Source organism: Microtus oregoni, unplaced genomic scaffold, assembly GCF_018167655.1.
Source record: "Microtus oregoni isolate MIOR12 unplaced genomic scaffold, Mior012 000024F_ref0000369, whole genome shotgun sequence".
Classification (NCBI taxonomy): domain Eukaryota; kingdom Metazoa; phylum Chordata; class Mammalia; order Rodentia; family Cricetidae; genus Microtus; species Microtus oregoni.
The window spans coordinates 198747-215412 of record NW_024543083.1 but is presented as its reverse complement, the minus strand read 5'-3'; the positions used below and the strand labels follow the sequence as shown (position 1 = coordinate 215412).

Below are 16666 nucleotides of genomic sequence, written 5' to 3'. Positions count from 1 at the left end.
AGGTGCAAGTCTGTCCTACTCAGGCAGCTGGAGGAAGGGAGGGGACTGGCTGGTTCATAGGCTGTCCTCCTCCTGGAAGTTAAGAGATTTTTCGCCTGAGGAACAATATCTCGAACTCGTTGTATCTCGGCGAGTGACTCACGCAACTGAAAACGGTGTAAACACAGGTGTAGGACGGGTGCCCCAGCATGACTGAAGGCCAGTCCCCTAGGCCAGCTCTTGCATTCCACTGCTAAACGCTAAAGTTCAAAGAGGTGTGCTGAGCCATTTGCTGAAGGCCTGAACACGAGGGGCTAAGCGTGACTTGGAAGATCAGTATTGCTAGCCCTGCACCAGTCAACTTAAGGTTCTCCAGGCTAACAGTAAGTGGCGGTGACGATGCTCACGCCCCTTTCACAACCCACCGCCCTTGATCTCGTGTCGCACTCCGACCCCTCGCTTCCGCGTTTTCTCGCTCCCCGCCAGGGTCTTCCAGGGTCGGCTGGTTGGAGAGATGTGGAATGCATTTACCCCGACACACCAATGGTGTGCACTTGGGTTAAGGACGGTTGGGAGCACGAGAGCTCATTCAAGCCGAACTGCGCTGAGCAGGAATTGAGCTGGGGACGCTCTCGGGAGCTCAGCACCCGGTCGAGGGGCGCCAGGGCTCGGGCTGGGGGCGGAGCCTCGGGGTGGCGAGCGAGAGGGCGGGGCGCGGTGCGGAGTTCCAAGGGACCCGGGCAGGGACGGCCGCCCTCCTGGCTGGTCTGGGAACGAGTGGAGTGGCGGGACGCGCAGGCCCGGTGGGAACGCCGGGCACGGCCGAGGACTCCCGGGGTGCGGCGGGAGCCGGGCGGGCGGCGTCACCCGAGGCGGAGGGGGCGGAGCCGCGAACGCAGCTGCCACCCGGCCGCCGGGCCCAGGCAGAAGACAGCCGCCCGCGGCCGGGCAAGCTCTGCGCCCAGACACGCTACAGACAATGCTCAGAGGCGCCCGGAGGGGCAGCGGACGACTGGGCCACCGACGGCAAGGCTTCGGGAGTGCAGCCCCGAGGTGAGCCCTCCACGCTCTCTCCAGATCCCCTTGCTTTTTGTCTGGCGAACGTGGCGGCCCAGGGGCTTTCGCGGGGTCGCTGCGGTGGCCAGGCGGGCCAGCCCCTGCTGGCGTCCCCCGGGGTGACAGGCGACGGATCTGAGCGCGTGGAGAGTCCGGACCGCGTGCGCTGGGTTGTGCCTTCGGTGCAGGCGCCGAGCCGGGAAGGCTGGGGACTCGGAGGGGTGTTTTCAATTCATTCGAGAAACGCTCGCTTTTTTGAAGCCGGGAAACTTTTCCTTGGAGTTCGGGCAGGGGGGGTGGGAATCGACTGCTGTGATGGTTTTACTGGTCTTGCTGGTCTGGCCACGCTGTTTTGTTTCTTTGGGGCTGCTTTTCGCCGTGAGTATTGTCAAAGGAGCAGAGGGACAGAGGCCATCCGGGCTGCTCCAACCAGACCCAGGTGACGATTTAGGGGTTCAGAGAAACCACCTCTCACCTCTAGGCAGCAGCGGATCTCCAAAGGAAGGTGATGATACCCTTTTGCCGAACCTCGGTGAGCATTCCATACCTGGAACTGGCTCGCAACCTTTGCTTGTACTGCCCCCTCTCCAGCCGGGCGCACACACCCACATGAACCCACATGCACACGCATGCACGCTTGCACTTGGAAAAGAGAATCTCCACTTGTGAGTCCTGGGGACGGGAATGGAGGAGGTTGAGCATTCCCAGTCCACAGCGCTCTTTCACTGTGTCAGTTCTCCCAGGTGAAGCTCTACAATGGTTTGAAAAGCCCGATTGCAGAGCCGAAAGGTCTAAGGGTGAGGAGTTTTGCCATGGCTTCAGTCCAGAGTCAGGCTGCGAAGGTTTAACCGATCTGCAGCTCTCAACTATCTCTTATAGCTCTTTCTGAAAACATTTGACAGGAAGACCCGAGGAAAGCAAATTGGCTTTCGTGGGGTCCTTCAAAATTTTGCTTCCCTTATTGGTTCAGACTGTAGAGGCTGCAAGTCCATATTCCTCCTGCTGAGTTAGATTGCTTAGCAGTGGAGAAAGCAAAAAAATAAAGTTATGTAAATATCATAATTTACCCTCAGTGCCTGGGGGTGGGGTGTTAGAGTGGTCACCTTCTGCTTTCTGCCTGAACCACTCTGGCCAATGGAACATAATGCAATCTATATACTTTTCATGCATACCTTTTTGGGTGTTGCATTCATTTAATTCTTAAAATTTACATTAATTAATGTTCATTCCTTTGCAAAAATAGAATTATTAAGGTGAGAATTTTCTGGGATTCTATCAGGGTAAGACATAAGCAAATTTGGATGCAAATATGAGGGGTATTTGGAACGAAAATACTTAGTTTAATGGGGTTTGGCCACCCTGATTCCTCAGATTCTTTTAGAGATGGAGTGGGGGTGTATCTGACAGCTCAGCCTTGTAAACTGTAGCCGCAAAGCTAGTGCCGAAGTTTGCAGAGGCAAAGCAATTTTATCATGACTTGGATCACAAAGAATGCTGAGACCTTCTTCTAATCTTACACCGGCAGCCTCCCACTGAGAAATGGGAGAATTTGCATAATTCTGGGGGCCCGCCTACCCTCTGAGGTAGGAATGTGAGCCAGAAAGGTACCATTCCCAGGCTTTGGAGAACTGGCACTACCCAGGGCACTCTTCCCTGCTCTGTGAGTGTCGCCTGCATGTTTCACCATCATTTTACTGGAGGCAGTTCCAGGCGCAAAAGTGCAGCTGGAAGAGGCTCTTCTAGCTAGCTTCATAGACAAGGTGGGAATTCTGTGTGCAGAGACTAAAAAACCAGCCCCTCATAGTGAGTCAGTGATGGTGGGGAGCCCAGAGTTTCCTTTGTTTATTTTATTCCGTGATGTCCCCTTAAAATCCTCTGTGTTTCTGGGCGGTTGTATGGTCCATGCTGTGATCAGCCTGCAGAAAAAGTCAGAGTTGCAGAAGACAGCAAAGGAGTACTCAGAATTTAGTGAAGGGTCTCAAGGTAGCTTCTGGCAAGATTATGGTAATCAGGAGCCCACTGAACTCTCTGGGCTATCAGAGGCTAATGGCTACCAAGAAAAGGAGGGGGGACCTTAGAAAGTGGGGTGTCGGTGTTCTGGATTGACTGTTGAAGAGGAAATGAGCCGTGGTCACCCAAACTGCTTCTGTCTGAATGTGTAGCAGCCTCTGAGGAAGTGGTTGGATGCCAACCTCCTTAGCTCCCCCAGCCTGATCAGGAAGCAGAGGAGCCCCGTGGAGTTAAGTTTCATGCTCTCTTCCCAAAGTCCTCTGAGGGGCACTAGAATCTTGTCTACAGTGGACACGGGCCTGGACATGGCTTTCCTGTGACTTGGCAGGTCTGGTCGGCATCAGAGTCCCTAGAATATCAAACTCAGCTTCTCTGAAGACCAAAAAATTTCCTCCTCCACCCCTTAGAAAATTTAGCAGCAAGCCTGCAGCTCTCTGGGGCTAGTGACTGTAGGGGAGAGACACAATGTGGTCATGATTCCTCTGCTTTGCTGAAAGCCTGTGACCTCTTCTGGGAGATTTGATAAGAAAAGAACCTGTTGTTTTGAGTGTATTGGGAGGAGAAGAGCCTAGCCTGCTTCGTTAAAGCCCCTACAGTGACAGCAGAAACATTCAAATTTCAGAGTGTCCATTTAGCTCAATGATGAAGCTGTTTCCTCATTAATTGGCTGGAATCGGGGTACATCTGGCTCCTATACTCCTTGGATAAGCACCTTGTCCATGAGTGTGGGAGAGGAGAGAAGGAGTTCTTCCCACAAGGAATCTGGAATGATCTTTGGAGCTCCCCGGTGATTCTATCTGGCTAGTCTGACTGTTGATTGTTTAGAGAGAATTAACCTCAGGCAAATTCTCACCAGTTGAAGTGGAGTCTAACCCCCAAGGGCAGTGCTTTCCCTGTTTAAGGAGAATCTGTTCATCTTGGGAATGGCCACAAGATCTTCCGTTGGGAGCAGTTCCCTCAAGGATGCCAGTTTATCCTTAGTAAAGAAAATGAGCCACGGGCTGTTGGCAAGCTATTTGGCATCCTGAACCAGGTGAAGGTGAGGTGGGGCGGTCCAGGCAGTTGCTTTATCTTCCTAGACCAGCACACTTAGCTCCGATGGCCAGGTTCCAGGCTATGTCATTGCTGTAAGATCTGCACCTGTAGAATAGGATTCACAGCTTCCTTATAGGATGCTATTTGGATCATCTGGGTGATGGTTTTAGATCATCATCCAAAAGACCACAGCCCTTTGAGCTCTTCTTGAGGAGTGAATTTCCTGAGGACTATGGGAGCATATTGAGCTGTTTTATTTATTTTCAGAACCAACAAACTGTTCTGACAAGGTGACCACCTCTCCCCATGGATACGATAGGGAAAACCTATTGAATAATAACTCCTTCTCCCATATTCTCTGTCCAGTCTCTGTTAGGCCAAGACTGCGGAGTTAGGCATTTCTGTCTTCTCTTTCCAACTTGGCATGTAGCACCCTGTTTTGTTTTCCTCAGCACAGAATACAGTGATGTAGAGTAAGCAAGGCGGGGGGAGGAGGGGAGGCAGAACTCCCGTGATGCCAAACATCCTGACAAGGTGCCCCTAGGGACAGGCTAGCACCACACTGTGGCTCTCCCTTTTTACAACTTGTCAGAAGTGTGGATAACACCGCTTCCATTTCAGAGTCCCTGTCTGCGTCTGTTCTGTTCCCGTTTAGCTCTTGTTCAAAACCTTCATTATTACCCTATAAACCCTAGATTTTATATGTGGTACTACTTTGTGGTTTTGTTCTTGGGCTGTGCCTCAGACTTTGGACACCTCAATTTCTGGAAAAAAAATATAGGGACTAGGTACAGGCTTCTTATATCAAACCCTAAAACACCCAGTGTTTGAGGAAATGAATTGTTACACTGTGTGCGTGTCTGCATGCATGTGTGTATACGTGTATATGCGCGCATGCACGTATACCCACACATCCGTATGTGGAGGCCAGACATTGACATTTGGTGTCTTCATCTATGGTTGTACACTTTTTATTTTGAGACAGGATTACTCATTAAACCTGGGGCTCGCTGATTGCCTAGACAGCTTGGCCATCAAGAGCCTGGGGTCTTCCTGTTGCTACTGCCCAGTTCTGCAATTACACATGTGCAGTGTGCCGTCATGCCCAGCTTTTCAGTGGGTGCCGGGAATCTGAACCCAGATCCTCACGCTTGACCAGCAAGCATTTTTTTTACCTACTGAGCCCTCTTCACAGAGCCTGGAATGTCTTCTGCGTTGTCTATTTGAGAAAAGGGGCAATGATAATTTGTATAGTTTCAGATAAATCTGCCTGACTAAGGAATATTGAAGAGCTTGTGACAGCTGAGCCCAGGCCCCAGAAAACCAGGTCGATTCCCCTTTGGTCATCATTACTCCTTACTTTCTCCTTCCTCATCTCCAGTTTCATAGTAGTCTCTTACTACTCCACGCGTCTTCTGGTGGGGTAGGCTCCTAATCAGGCAATGATCTGCCTTCCAGGGAGCTGATCTGGAGCCCATCTGTGCCTCCAACAAGACTACATCAGAGAGCCGGGCCCAAGATGAACCCGCATCCTCTCGGCTCACAGTGCTCCAGACCATTCGACTGAACCCCCGAGAGCCCAAAGATGTCTGCGTGCAGCGACTTTGTGGAGCACATCTGGAAACCTGGATCTTGCAAGAACTGCTTCTGCCTGCGGAGCGACCACCAGCTAGCAACTGACCTTCCCAAGGCTAGAGCAAGCAGCCTCCCCGCTGTAAGTCGCCTGCCTGCCAGGCCTGAGAACTGCCGCCTGGAAGATGAAGGTGTGAATGGCTTGGCCTACTCAAAGCCCACCATTGCTGTCAAGCCCACCATGATGAGTTCTGAGACCTCCGACTTGTGGACTGAGGCTAGCCTAAGCGCTGAAGTCCCCAAGGTGAGGCTGACTAACCCCGCTGGTATTTTTACAGGGGCTGTTCCTCGTCTAACACATGGTGGCTGGCTGCTAGCCAGGGAGGGCTGTTGGAGCAAGAATTCTGCAGGATAGTTGCCTACTAGCTTGCCCTGAGGTTACCGCCTCCTTACAGCTGCTCTTTGGCTATTCCCATCTGCCTTTCTAGTTCTTCCTTTAGGCTAATATCTGTTAGTCCAGTACTGTAGGATTATCTGTCGATTTGGAGACTTATAAATAAAAAAACAAAACAAAGAAAAACAAAAGCCTGACATTACTGAGTGTAACTTTAGGTATTACAGAAGCTGCTGCAGCCATTGCTCAGTGCCTGCCATGCACCCAGCACCCTTTCCCAGTGAGCTTCTGCCCATGACCAGTGTCGTTGTCAGCACTGTCTCCACCCACTTCCCTTCCCCGTGCATTGCAGAGGAATCATCGCTACATATATTTAAAAAATTAAGCCTTCAAAGATACAACCACAATGTACACAATCACCTCTAAAATAGCAAATTAATTCCTTAGAATCATTTGCTATTCAGCCATTGTTCGTTCATGCTTATATTTTTTCTATTGAAATTGTATGTGTACGTGTAGGCACATGTATGTGGGGTGTGCGTATGTATGTACCTGTGTGTGTGCCAGAGGTCCACTAAGGTTTCTTCCTCGGTTTCTCTTTCCCTTCTTATTTGTTTGTTTAGTTTTAAAGATTTTATTTGTGTGTTTGTTTGTCTTATGTGTATGAATATTTTGCTTGCATATGTATTACACCATGTACATGCCTGGTGCCTGCAGAGGCCAAAAAAAGCTTTCAGATCTCCTGAAACTGGAATTGCAGATGGCTGTTGGCTGCTCTGTGAGTGCTGGGAACCATCAAAACCTAGGTTCTCTGGAAGAGCAGCGAGTACTCTTAACCTCTGGGCTGTCCCTCCTGCCCCCTCTACATTTCTCGGCTGAATTGGCTGGCCACTAAGTCCCCCCCACCCCAGCATCTGTCTGTCTCTGTCCACTCCCCCAGCCCTGGTGTTAGCGGTTTATAACACCACACCCAGCCTCTTAGGAGAGCTCTGGGCATCTGTATCAGGGATGCATCTTCGCATAGCAAGTGCTTTCTTTACCCATCGAGCCTTCTCCCTGACCTTCATACTTCCAGTTTGGAAGTATAGGCTTAGTCAGCTCTATTTAGGACCACTAAACATTTATATCGCTAGAGGTTAGACCTTTCTTCATCTCCTGAAAGGAACCTTTCGAAAGGTATAATTATGGAAAGGGTGTGTGAGCCAGGGCTCTGGAGGCTGCTGTCTGTGGACGTGTCTCTGAGACTACGGTATGCTTAAGACAGTCTAAGAACTCCTGTTCCACAGTGACCTCTTCTAGTGTCCGGGTTCCTTCAGCCCGTGCAGTGCGCAGATCAGGAAGGGTGTGTGAGTGTCTGTGAAAGCAAAGGTCAGTTTTAGATCTAGAGTGGTTTCTGTGAAGAGAGGCATTTCCTGTGGTGGCAGCCAGCCCCATGTCCCTTTTAGAGCTGTTCCGTTTTCTGGGAGCTGGCTCTACCCATTCACCCAGCCAGTCTTGACACCTTCAACTTTCACCTACATAAGCCAGTGACTCTGGAGTCCGAATACCGTGCGTGAGGAGCCCCAGACAAGCCCTGTTTTGAGGCTATCTGTACAAATGGGAGTGGTGAAGAAGGGAAGGAAAAGGGACAGTAACTTCATTGATGGGCAAGACATCTCTGTCTTGTTGTCCAACTCGTCCAGCCGCTTAAGCCGGTGGGAGGGAGCTTACATGGCTGTATGCTGGCAGAAAGGGCAGCCGTGTGGCATGGCCCAAAGGGAAGCCTGGACCCAGCTCAGAAGCCATCTCTTTGCCTCCCAGTCTGCACCTACTTCTCATATGTGGTGTGTTTAAAAATCATTCAGGAGCCGGACAGTGGTGCTATGCACTTAATCCCAGTACTTGGGAAGCAGACACAGGCAGATCCCTGAGTTCAAGGCCAGCCTGGTCTACAAAGTGAGTTCCAGGTAGCCAGAGCTATTACACAGAGAATCCCTTGTCTTAAAAAACAAAACAAACAAAAATCATACAGGAACCTGGAGAGATGACTGTTCTTCCGGAGGACCCAGATTAATTCCAGCGCTCACATGTGTGCTTACCATAGTCTTTGACTCCAATTCCAAATCCAGTGCCCTCTTCTGTCCTCCTTTGGCACCGGGCACTCACATGTGGTGCTCAGACATACATGCAGTCAAAACACCCATACACCCAGAATAATAGAATCATTTTTTTTTTTAAAGAAGAGAAAGGAAAACAACCACTATGGCTTCTTTCTTCAGGAATGTTCCATAGCCGGGCTTATCCAGTGACCAGTCAGCAGAAGGAAATACTAAACGAAATTTCAAACCATTTCCAATCCGGTGAAATTCTTTCCCCTAGTCATTGTGAATTTTCCCTCTTTTTCGGTTTCCGGGTTTTGATCTTTCTTACCTAGCAGACATGAGGCGAAAACATTATAATTCCTGGGTGGGACGCATAGCTCAGTATCTAGAAAGACAGATGGCTCACTGGGTACCCTAATCATGATCATTCCACTGGGGAGGTCAAAGGTCAAACATGGGCAGGTGACAACGATATTACTTGCTTTTAACTTTTTCTCTTCTCTGATAAAGGGTAACGAGTTTCTTTTTTTTCTTTTTTAACCCCGGGGGCTGTGCAGGTCAACTGGAGAAGGTCCCCAGGAAAGCTCCCACTCCAGAAACAGGAAGATGGGCCAATAGTTTACCTAGGCAGCTTCCGAGGAATGCAGAAGCCTGCAGGCGGCCTGGCCTGCACAGATGGCAACTCTTGTTGTCCCCCGGCCTACGCCGTGGTCGGCCTGCACAGCCTAGAGGCCCGAGTGGAGAAGAACACGGCTTTCCATCCAGTAAACATCCAGGAAGAGAAGGCTGGGAGGGAAGAGCTGCCCTCGGCTCAGGAGAGCTTCCGCCAGAAGCTAGCTGCCTTTGCAGGGCTGACATCCAGCTGCCCCAAGGGCCCCAGGCCCTGCCTTTCTCCACAGCCCCTGCAGGAATCCCTGCCCTCAGAGGATGACAGCGACCAGAGGTGCTCTCCCTCTGGAGACAGTGAAGGTGGAGAGTACTGCTCCATCCTGGACTGTTGTCCAGAAGCCAAGAATGCTGTGCATAGCACTGAGAGCCCTGGCAGACGGGGAGGGGACCGCTCACCCGTGTGCTGGGAGCAGAGGACATGTGCAAGAGGGACAGAAGAGGAAAAGCGGGTTCTGAACTCGCCCAGAGAGTGTTGTGGCCAGGGATCCACAGCGAACCCACCCCGTCTGGGCCCCAAGAAGCCATCCCTTAACTCTGAGGCTGCCAGCTCTTCAGACGGCCTGTCCTGTGGCAGCCGCAGCAGCGGGGCCAGTAGCCCCTTTGCTCCCCACCCTGAGAATGACTACTGCTCCCTTGTGAAGGAACCAGGCCCGGGGAAGCAGCAGGACTTTGGCTGCCATGTTATCACCTCTGGCAGATGTGTGGGACAAGCTGGGGAGCTCCAGCCGCCAGCCCTGCCTCGGGAGGCTGTGCAACCTGAACCCATCTATGCGGAAAGTACGAAGAGGAAGAAGGCAGTGCCGGTGCCCTCGAGGTCCGAGACCAAGGAGGAGCAGGTCGCCACTGACCACAGCCAGGGCCAAGTATGGACAGGCGACACCTGGGCTCAGAAGACATCCTCTGGCTGGAGCCAGGACAAGGAAGGGACAAGCATGGCTCCTCAGGTGGCAACCACCATCACTGTCATTGCTGCTCACTCAGAAGACCACAGGACGATCTACCTGAGCAGTCCTGATTCTGCCGTGGGGGTGCAGTGGCCACATGGGTCTTTGACCCAGGACATACAGGCTGGCAAAGAGGAACCCTCGGTTGTGCAGGGGCTAAGCTCAAGGGAGAGCCATCCACATAATGTGACTGAGAACATGCCCAAAGAGAAGCCCGCCATTCCTCCCAAGCTGTCCAAAAGCAGCCCGGGAGGGTCCCCCGTGTCACCGGCATCCTCCCCTCTGACTGACCACAGTGAGGGGAACACTGGTTGCAATAGCGTTGGACCCCAGCTTTTGTCTAGAGTTCCTACTAACCGAACTTCTTCCTGCCAGACCAATGGCGTTGCCACTGGGGACCCGGCCAAGTGTCCCCCACCAGCCACCTCCTCGTCAGCCTTGGACCAGAGACGGCCAAGATACCAGACTGGTGCTTGGAGCCGCCAGTGTCGGATAGAGGAAGAGAAGGAGGTCGGGCAGGAACTGTTGAGTCAAAGTTGGGGGAAAGAAGTGGGAAATGGTACCACGGACCATTCAAACTCCTCTACCTGGCACCGGCTCCATCCCACGGACGGCTCCTCTAGCCATTACAACAAAGCTAGCACTGGGATGAGCAAATCGGCTTCCTTTGCCTTTGAGTTCCCCAAAGACAGAAACAGGATGGAGGCCTTCTCGCCACCTCCCCCGCCTCCAAAGTCAAGGTGAGTACCACTGCCTGTGTAGTAACAGTCCTAAGAAAAAGCATAGGTCTGTAGGGCCTTTCCCAGAAGGCTTTGCTTTTGCCGCCTGTCTGGAAAGCCTAGGGTCCATTCTGGAGTGCTGCCTGCCAGCGCCAGTGTCTGCCCAAAGGCCATTGTACATTATGTAAATTTCCTAGAGCCCCAGCTCAGCCTCAAGAAAGCAGGAACTCTTGCTTGGTGTGTGTGCTCGGCAAACAAGCCAAGAAGCCTTCTGTGGACTGGCTATTTATAAAGAATCTTACAGAGCAAAGAAGCACCAGGGGGCTGGGGATATAGTTCGGTGGCAGAGCACTTGTAGCAGATGCGAGACTGTGCGCGTTTAATCTTTAGCACTGTAAAAAAAAAATGCTTGGGGCTGCAGTGTGGGCAAGCTCAATGACAGAGCCCATGCTTAGCCCAGTGAGGCCTAGGGTTGGCTCACCAACATCACAAAACCAAACAAAATAACGCTACTAAGTTGTTGCTCCTTTTGCTACTTTTTAAAAAGCCTGCCCCCTCCGCCAATCTCTAAGTATCTTCCATAGTGTTTTCTTGAAAACCTCAGAAACTTCATCGGTTGCAACATAGAAAAGCCAGCTAATACAGGGCTCGCACTATAGGAATTAGGTAGGTAAAGTCAAGAATGTGGTCAGTAAACCATTATAGCTATATTGAGCCTCGGGGACCTTTTTTTTTTTTTTTTTTTTTTTTTTTAAAGGAAGCTTTGCACATGGTTAAACACCCCTGATGTGTGTTTTTCAAAGGGGAAAAAAAGTACAGTTTGGGGTCGGCATGCTGCAACCCACAGCTCTCTCCATCTCCTTGCTCTTCCTCTGCTAGTTTAACGCGCCTTTCAAAAGCTCCGGGGAGATAAATGTCTTCTCAAAGCTATTGAACTGTGAATGGAATTTAAATTCTGGGGAATTTTTCTCCCCTTTTAGTGAAAGCAAGCAAGACTGATTTTGATGGCGGAAGGAACAACCTGCTGTTACAAAAGCCAGGCTTTCCAAACAGTCCCTCAAGATCTGTGGCTGCCGGGGTTCCGTTTGAGCAGCGACCTCTAGGTTTGAGCACAGACAGAAGCCGCTGTGACATTTGGCTTTGAACATCAAGGCGTTTTAGCCTGTGATGTGATCTAACATGGGCTTGCCCTCATGGCCGCTGCTCTGTGCCGGTATTCCATTGGCTACCCACCACACTGTATTGACACCCTCTAGAGTCTGAGGTGATTGTAGACTCAGTCGAGTCCCTCAGCTACACTTTTAACTCCCTCAAGGAATGAATGGTTCAGTAGCTGAGTTCGCATTATAGGCCACTTACTGTGGGGGTAGCATAGATTTTGTTTTTCAGATGCGAGACATAATAACTCATTTAATTCTTGGATTAGACCCCCAAGACATGAATTACCAGTCACAGTCTACAGATCACAAAATGGATTGAGAGCTGAAGAAATCAGTCCCTGGCAGCCTCACCACAACTTGTAGCTCAGCTCCTAACCTTACAGTACACATCCAAGCATATAGAACCAGAGCAGGGTGTGGGAGCAGAACAGTCCTGGGGGCCGGAGAAGGACCAGATTCAACATCACAATGCCAACCAATGCTGTCTCACGTCACGTGTATCGGTTGAGCAAGCCACACGCTGTCTCCCAGAGTCTCCAAAATGGGATGCTGTACTTGCCTGACACACTTTCTCTCAATCGTTTTCTACACTGATTTCTGTGTATGTGCCCATGCCCACGTGACATGTGTTGTGGCCAGAGGACATTTTGCATACGTCAGTTCTCTTCTTCTACCGTATCCCTTCCTGTGGGGTCGGGCTCTGCACTGAACTCCGTTTCCAGCTGAACCAGCTCGGACTCTAACCCCGTTTTTGAAATGAAATGGACAGAGTTCACTGAGAACGGTAGTTATTACTCCGGTAAAAGGTGCCACAGGGTTTCAGGTGTGGCAGTGGCATTCCTATCTTGTAGGAATCAGCCCGACCCAGTCTTGGAAATAGCAGCCAAGTCTTAGAAAAGTAACTCAGACTTCTCGCTTAAGAGTCACAGGACTTGAAGAAGTCCTGGTCACCATAGCAACATGACTCAGGAAGGGTTTTAATTATCATCTAGGATGAGTTAAGAAACTCTAGGTCCAATATGCTATGATGAAACCTTTGTATTATATGTAGCTCAAATAAGGTAGGAACCTAAGAGGTTCCATTTTTTCAAGAACAAAGAAACAAAAACCTCGAAACCATGGCATTTTGTTTAGAGTAAGTCAAACTAGCTCGTCTGCAAAGCATTCTCATTTTCCTGTGCTGCCTTTGGAGTCTTTGCCTCTCTCCTGTGAGCAGGTGGACAGCAGGTTTAGGACTATAAGCTGTCTTTGAAATCTGGTACTCAGTAAGCATTGAATTCTTTTCAGGAAGACAGCAAAGTATTCCAAAGTATTCTGATCTCAAAAACCAAGGTGTAGGCAAATGAGACCATTAGGAGCCACACAGCCAATACCAGTCATGGGGCACGTCGGTAATTAGGGAAGATGATATCAGTTTTCCAAGATGGAAATTGTGGAGCGTCTTCAGGCAACGTGGACGGTTAATCTGATTTCCATGCAGAGGGCTAGGCTTTGTTTCTAAGATCAGCTTCGTTAGGTGTGTTATGTATATGGACCCGGACATAGGTTGCTTCTTGCAAGGGCTGAGTTCTGTTCTACTTACATAGTGTGGAGAAACAGAAACAGATTCACCTGCTTCCTGACCCCTATCTTGAAGGGAGTGGCTTGGCTTTCTCTGGTCCTATGGTGAATGTGGAGTTGCTTATCTGTCTTTGAGATACTTAACCTCTTGCTGTAATGTTTTGCAAGACAACTCTGCGAGCCTATTTAATGTGCCTCTTTTGGCTGAGTCTGGACTCTTTCTTACCGCTGCCAAGGCAACTGCCTACATCCTCACAACTGCCTACAAACTCACACGGCTATGGCTTAGGATGACGGACCGTTTCTGGGTCACCTTGTCCCAGTTCAGGGCAGGAGTATAAGATAAGGATTGACAAGTACGGTTGGTTGTTGGCTAGGAAACAGAAAACTGCAGGCAAGAAGTGTGGGCTGTGCATGCACGCTTCCCCTTCAAGTCTCCAGGCATTTCAAGGAGAGGAGCAGCACCTGGGAAAACAATTAAGATGCACACGAAGTTTCTTTCTGCCTTTTGTTTCTGGGCAGACGCAAATCTAGTGTGACTTGACTTACAGCTTTTGGGAGACAAGGTCAGCGGGAGGCGATTCTTCTGATTAGGACCGGCAGGCGAGCAGTTCACAGAGGGACCCAGGTTAGAAGGGTGGGTCTGGGCTCCGAGGTGGCCTTGATAGTGGAACAAGAACACAGGTGGGGTGTTCGTGTTTCTCTACAGTCCGGGTGGGTTCAGGTCAGGCTAATTCAGAGAAAAGTTTCCCATGGAAGGGGGAGATTTTTTTTTTTTTTTTTGTTTCAGTGTTACCAGTTTTCTATTTAATCCATTCCATGCTGTGTTCTTCTTTCTGTTTGGAGGATACTGGGAGGCAACGCTCTTCCTTGTTCAGTTCCCTCCTGTGTCAGAGGGACAGCGTCCCCGGTAGAGTTCTTTTCTGTCTGCAAAGGCAGCCACTTTGCTAGCAGGAGGAAGTGACACATCTTCATTGTGTGGTCTCCCCCGAAACGTGGTCACACAGTATGGCCCCAAGGACAGGAAGGGCGGCTTGAGTAAAATGGCCATTTGTCCTCCGCCTCCATACCCAATCTGATTAAAGGTTCTAACGCTTGATTTCAGCCCCATTTCGTACTGTAGTGAATTAGAGGGGTGACACCAATGCCTAGGAAGTCTCGAGACTTCATGGGCTCACCTGGGTGGCGATTTGAAAAACCAGTTTTTATTAGGGAGCACTGTGTATAGAGAACCTTTTCTGACTGTGTGTAGCCTTTTTGATCATGTTTAAGTAAGAGGTGGAATGGAGTGAGGGAGAATGCATACTAGGCACAGTCCGTGGGAGAAACTCCATGCCCTCCGCACACAGTTTAGCAAATGGAGCAAGGTACGTGTGTCAACAATGAAGTTTATACCCCGCTATGCCACAGGCAAGCCAGCAGTTGGCCCCTTCCCATGAGCTTGTAGGCAGAATCTGGAAACAGGGCATCTCATTCATAAGCAGGAAGTATTAAAGTTAATTTCTGTCTTCTTGTTCTCTTGTTCTATAATTTTTTAAACAATTTTTGACTTGCTGGAGATATATATATATATATATATATCCATCCATCATTGGAGATATATATGTATGTATATATATAATCTTTAAGGAACTTCTATGCAATTTTGAGCATGTCCTTGACTGCCTAGAAGTTAGATAATCTTTAAATCATTGGACATCTACTAATGACCTGCTTTTTTATTGGACTGTGTGCAAGATCCTTAGAGTCCAGGCATAAGGGTTTTTCCTCTTAGGTTCTCAGGATTTCATCAGTGTGAAGAGCTATAGGGATATTCTTCTCGTAGGGTCTGAGGATTCATCGGTGAGCATTAAATGAGCAGGCCTGCAGTCTGACCACCGAAGGCCCACCCTGCTTTGATCCAACGCCTCCTCTGACCTCCATGCACATACTGTACATAATCCATGCAGGTGCACATAGATACACATAAGATTCCATAAGTAGACATTAAACAGTTATTGTTGTGTGTGGTGTGTGGGGGCATGGGTGCCATGCGATGTGTATAAAGGTCAGAGAACAACATTGTGGAGCCTGCTGCACCTTTGTGAGGGTTCTGGGGCTCGAACTCAGGGCACCAGGCCTGCTCAGATGCCCTTACCTACTGAGGCATCTCGCCCGCCCAGAACTTTTAATTTTTAAGGAGGCCATAGCACACTGTGGATTCAACAACATTTCATTTGACTTTTCAACGGACGCCCATTGCAATTCCGTGGCTGTCTCTGCTCAATAGAAGGTTGCCACCTCGGGTTAAATAAGCCGGGGTTAATCATTGTCCGTGCTTCAAGGTGGGCAAACACGGTGGGGAATAAAGCATTCTTTCAAGGATTAATCACTCTCCAGCGATTGTCCATTTTAATCTTGCAAGTGGCCTCTGCTACTTAGCTTTGTTTTTTTTTGTTGTTGCTGGGATTTTTTGTATTTTTTTTTTTAAGCCGAACAGGTGTGTGGAGCCAGTCCCCTCTTGCCACGAGAATGTTCCTTTCAAGTAGTAATCACCTAGAATCTTCTTTCCCCAGCAGCGAATTATAAGAATTCTAGGGTGACGTTGCTTCTCTGAGCATGACTTTGCCGTCCTTTCTGAGTGAGGTTGGTTAGAAAACACAGATTAAGATTTCTGTGTGACAGGGACCTCTCTGTCTACGTCTAGTAACCAAAGGGACTTGATTGCTGGGGTGACCTGACGGCTTGGGAGACATGGAAGTAATCAACTGGTAGATAGTTTTCTCGTTGGTGCCCCAAAGCTTTTTAGTTACATGGGGATAATCAAATCCTGAGTACGGATTTGATGAGCGCTAAGTCCTTCTTTCGTGATTGGTAGATGCACGGCAGAAAGGCCTGTCTGCCCTTCGTGCAGGTAGCAAGCGCGTTTCTGATGTTAAACATCATCCGTCTCTGTGTTAGAAATCATTCTAAGGACTGCGGGCCGATCCCAGGAAATGTTAGGTGTTCAGCATGTTCATACTCTTCCCATGCAGTTGTCAAATTCCCTGCTTCAGCTAGTTTATGCCCAGTGTCCTAGATTATTCTCTCTCTCTCTCTCTCTCTCTCTCTCTCTCTGTGTGTGTGTGTGTGTGTGTGTGTGTGTGTGTGAGAGAGAGAGAGAGAGAGAGAGAGAGAGAGAGAGAGAGAGAGAGAGAAATGCATGCACATGTATGCAGGTATGTAGCTCTGTGAGGGTGCACCTCGGTTTTGGAGACAAACTCTCTCACTGAACCTGAAGCCCACCATTTCTACTAGATTGGCCAGCAAGCTCCTCTGCCCCCACATACACCATCCTTCCCCCAGCATTAGAGTCACAGCCCTGCGTCACCATTGTCTAGTGTTTTAGGTGGGTGCTGGGGATCCCAACCCAGGACTTCATTCTTGGTCCACAAACGTTACCCAGCGAGCCATTGCCTCAGTCCAGTGGGCTTTCTTGTTACTCAGGTGTTTTTTCTGACACTATCAG

The 16666-nt window shown here is 49.7% G+C and overlaps 1 protein-coding gene across 3 annotated transcripts in view; it reads left to right on the top strand.

Annotated features, from left to right (window-relative positions):
- The first annotated feature begins 705 nt into the window (after positions 1 to 705).
- The window catches only part of Prag1 (PEAK1 related, kinase-activating pseudokinase 1), a 56310-nt gene continuing 40349 nt past the window's right edge, over positions 706 to 16666 (top strand). Inside the window, exons 1-3 of one of the 3 annotated variants that reach the window (XM_041673876.1) lie at positions 706 to 1032; positions 5539 to 5794; positions 8685 to 10480. In XM_041673876.1, coding sequence (XP_041529810.1) covers positions 5666 to 5794; positions 8685 to 10480 — 1925 coding nt within the window. In that variant the 5' untranslated portion in view covers positions 706 to 1032; positions 5539 to 5665. Of the gene's footprint in view, positions 1033 to 5538; positions 5957 to 8684; positions 10481 to 16666 lie in introns of those variants that run through there. The other 2 variants (XM_041673875.1, XM_041673877.1) reach the window with 2 other exon arrangements.